The 2,085-nt window shown below is 45.1% G+C and overlaps 1 protein-coding gene across 1 annotated transcript; it reads right to left on the bottom strand.

The window, feature by feature from the left end:
• Window positions 1–313: 313 nt before the first annotated feature.
• LOC114706395 (olfactory receptor 10) lies at window positions 314–1,249 on the bottom strand. The gene has a single exon (XM_028888785.1). It carries the CDS (start codon window positions 1,247–1,249, stop codon window positions 314–316), a length of 936 nt encoding a protein of 311 aa, XP_028744618.1.
• Window positions 1,250–2,085: the final 836 nt, after the last annotated feature.

Below are 2,085 nucleotides of genomic sequence, written 5' to 3'. Positions count from 1 at the left end.
TATGTTTATTGTGTACGTACACAACACACACACACACACACACACACACACACACACAGGGAGGTCAGAGGTCTTGACTATCTTTTCCACCATATGGAATTCAGGCATCAAATTCTGATCCTGGGCAGCAAGTCCTTTTTTCTGCTGAGCCATCTTGCCAGCCCAGAACTGTTTTTGTTTTTCTAATTTTATATGCTTTGGCAGTCACATGAATATACACAATTAATTGTATTTGCATTGACATCTCATCTCTCCCACTGAAACCCTCTGGACTGACAGAATATAAAGCTTTTTACTGCTCACCTGTTCTTTCCTACCCTGTGGCTGTGCATCTCCCTAGCACCCTCCACAGAGCCCCCTTCACATCCTTGTTCCTCAGGGTATAAATCAGAGGGTTGAGCATGGGGGTGATGATAGTATAAAAAAGGGCAACAAACTTCCCCTTGCTCTCAGAATAGCTGTCTTTGGGCTGTAAGTATGTGTAGGTGGCTGAGCCATAAAACAGAGAAACTACCAGGAGGTGGGAACCACAGGTCCCAATAGCCTTTCTGCGCCCAGCTGTTGACTTGACCTTCAGCACTGCCCTGGCAATCTGTGCATAGGAGCCCAGGATGAGCACAGCTGGAATTGCAACAATCACCACTCTGGCCACAAACATCTTGGCCTCTGTTCCTTCTGTGTCTTCACAGGCCAACTTGAGGAACACAGGCATCTCACAGAAGAAGTGATTCAGTCGATGGCCACAGAGGGGCATGGTCATCATGAGGCTTGTCTGGATCAGAGAGTTCATGAGGCCTCCCACCCAGGAGACAACAGCCAATGCCTGACAGAGAAGGGGGTGCATGATGGTCGTGTAGTGCAGGGGACGACACACAGCAGCATAGCAGTCAAAGGCCATCACCACCAGGAGCAAACTCTCTGTGGAGCCCAGAGCGAGAAATATGAACAGCTGGGCCACACACCCACCATAACTGATGGTCCTGTCAAGTCCATGAAGGTTGATCAAGAGTTGGGGCACGGTGCTGGTGGTGTAGCAGAGGTCCAGGAAGGAGAGGTGGGAGAGGAAGAAGTACATGGGAGTGTGTAATTGAGGGTCCTTTCTAGAGAGAGCGATGATGGCGGTATTGCCAAAGAGAGTGAAGGAGTAGAAAATCAAAATGTAAATAAAGAAGATGATTTCTAGTTGAGGCCAGTCTGAGAACCCCACCAAAATGAAGCCTCCTCCCAAACTGGTATTGAAGCTTTCCATAGCTTTGGGCAGGAACAAGTACCTGAAGGTAAATCAGTGCATCCTATGAAAAATAAGGTTTCATACACTCAATTGGATAGAGTACTTCTTAAGGACTCCTAAATGGTGAGTTTATTATCTATTCTGGTATCCAGTTCACTTCCCCTCATCCTTCTAGTTTTGCTTTTTTCTACTTTAGGCAGAATATATCTGGATTAGGAATGACATCATCTGTGTTTGAACCACCTCTCAGCCACCTCTTCATTCCTAGACTTTAGTCCAGCCTCTTGGTCCTGTTCCCATTACACTGAGTTTTGGACCTACTCAGTACCATGGGAATTGCTTTTAAAATTGTGTGAAACTGGTCTTGGGAAGGCATAGAGGTATAGCACATGCCACAGAAGTGAGGACTGAGGTTTAGACCCCCAACATCCACAGAACCCATCCCTACTGCCCCCAACCCTTCACCCCTGCTTAGTGAGGCTCAAATATGTCTTTTTTACTGTAAAATGCGTCAACTCACTATGCCATCATGACAACAGTATCTGACTTCTCATCCAATAACTTTATTACTGGCTTGGAGACAGAAGTGGTAAGAAACTGCCTAGTATTGGGGAAGCCCTGGTTTTACTGTCAGAACTACAAACATATTTCATTGTTTATGGAGACTATTCATATACAGAGGCACTCAAAACCACACAAAGAGATGAACATAGATACTCACCAGTCGCTGTGATGTGGAATGGCAGCAGTGTCAATGGCTAAATGCTTGGAGCTTGATGAAAGGAATGAGATCAACACTATGTCATTAAAAGATAATTTAAATGTATAAAAATACATTAAATCTAACCCAATTT

This window comes from Peromyscus leucopus, chromosome 8b (genome assembly GCF_004664715.2).
Source record: "Peromyscus leucopus breed LL Stock chromosome 8b, UCI_PerLeu_2.1, whole genome shotgun sequence".
NCBI classification, from domain to species: Eukaryota; Metazoa; Chordata; class Mammalia; order Rodentia; family Cricetidae; genus Peromyscus; species Peromyscus leucopus.
This window is presented reverse-complemented; position numbering and strand designations above follow the sequence as displayed.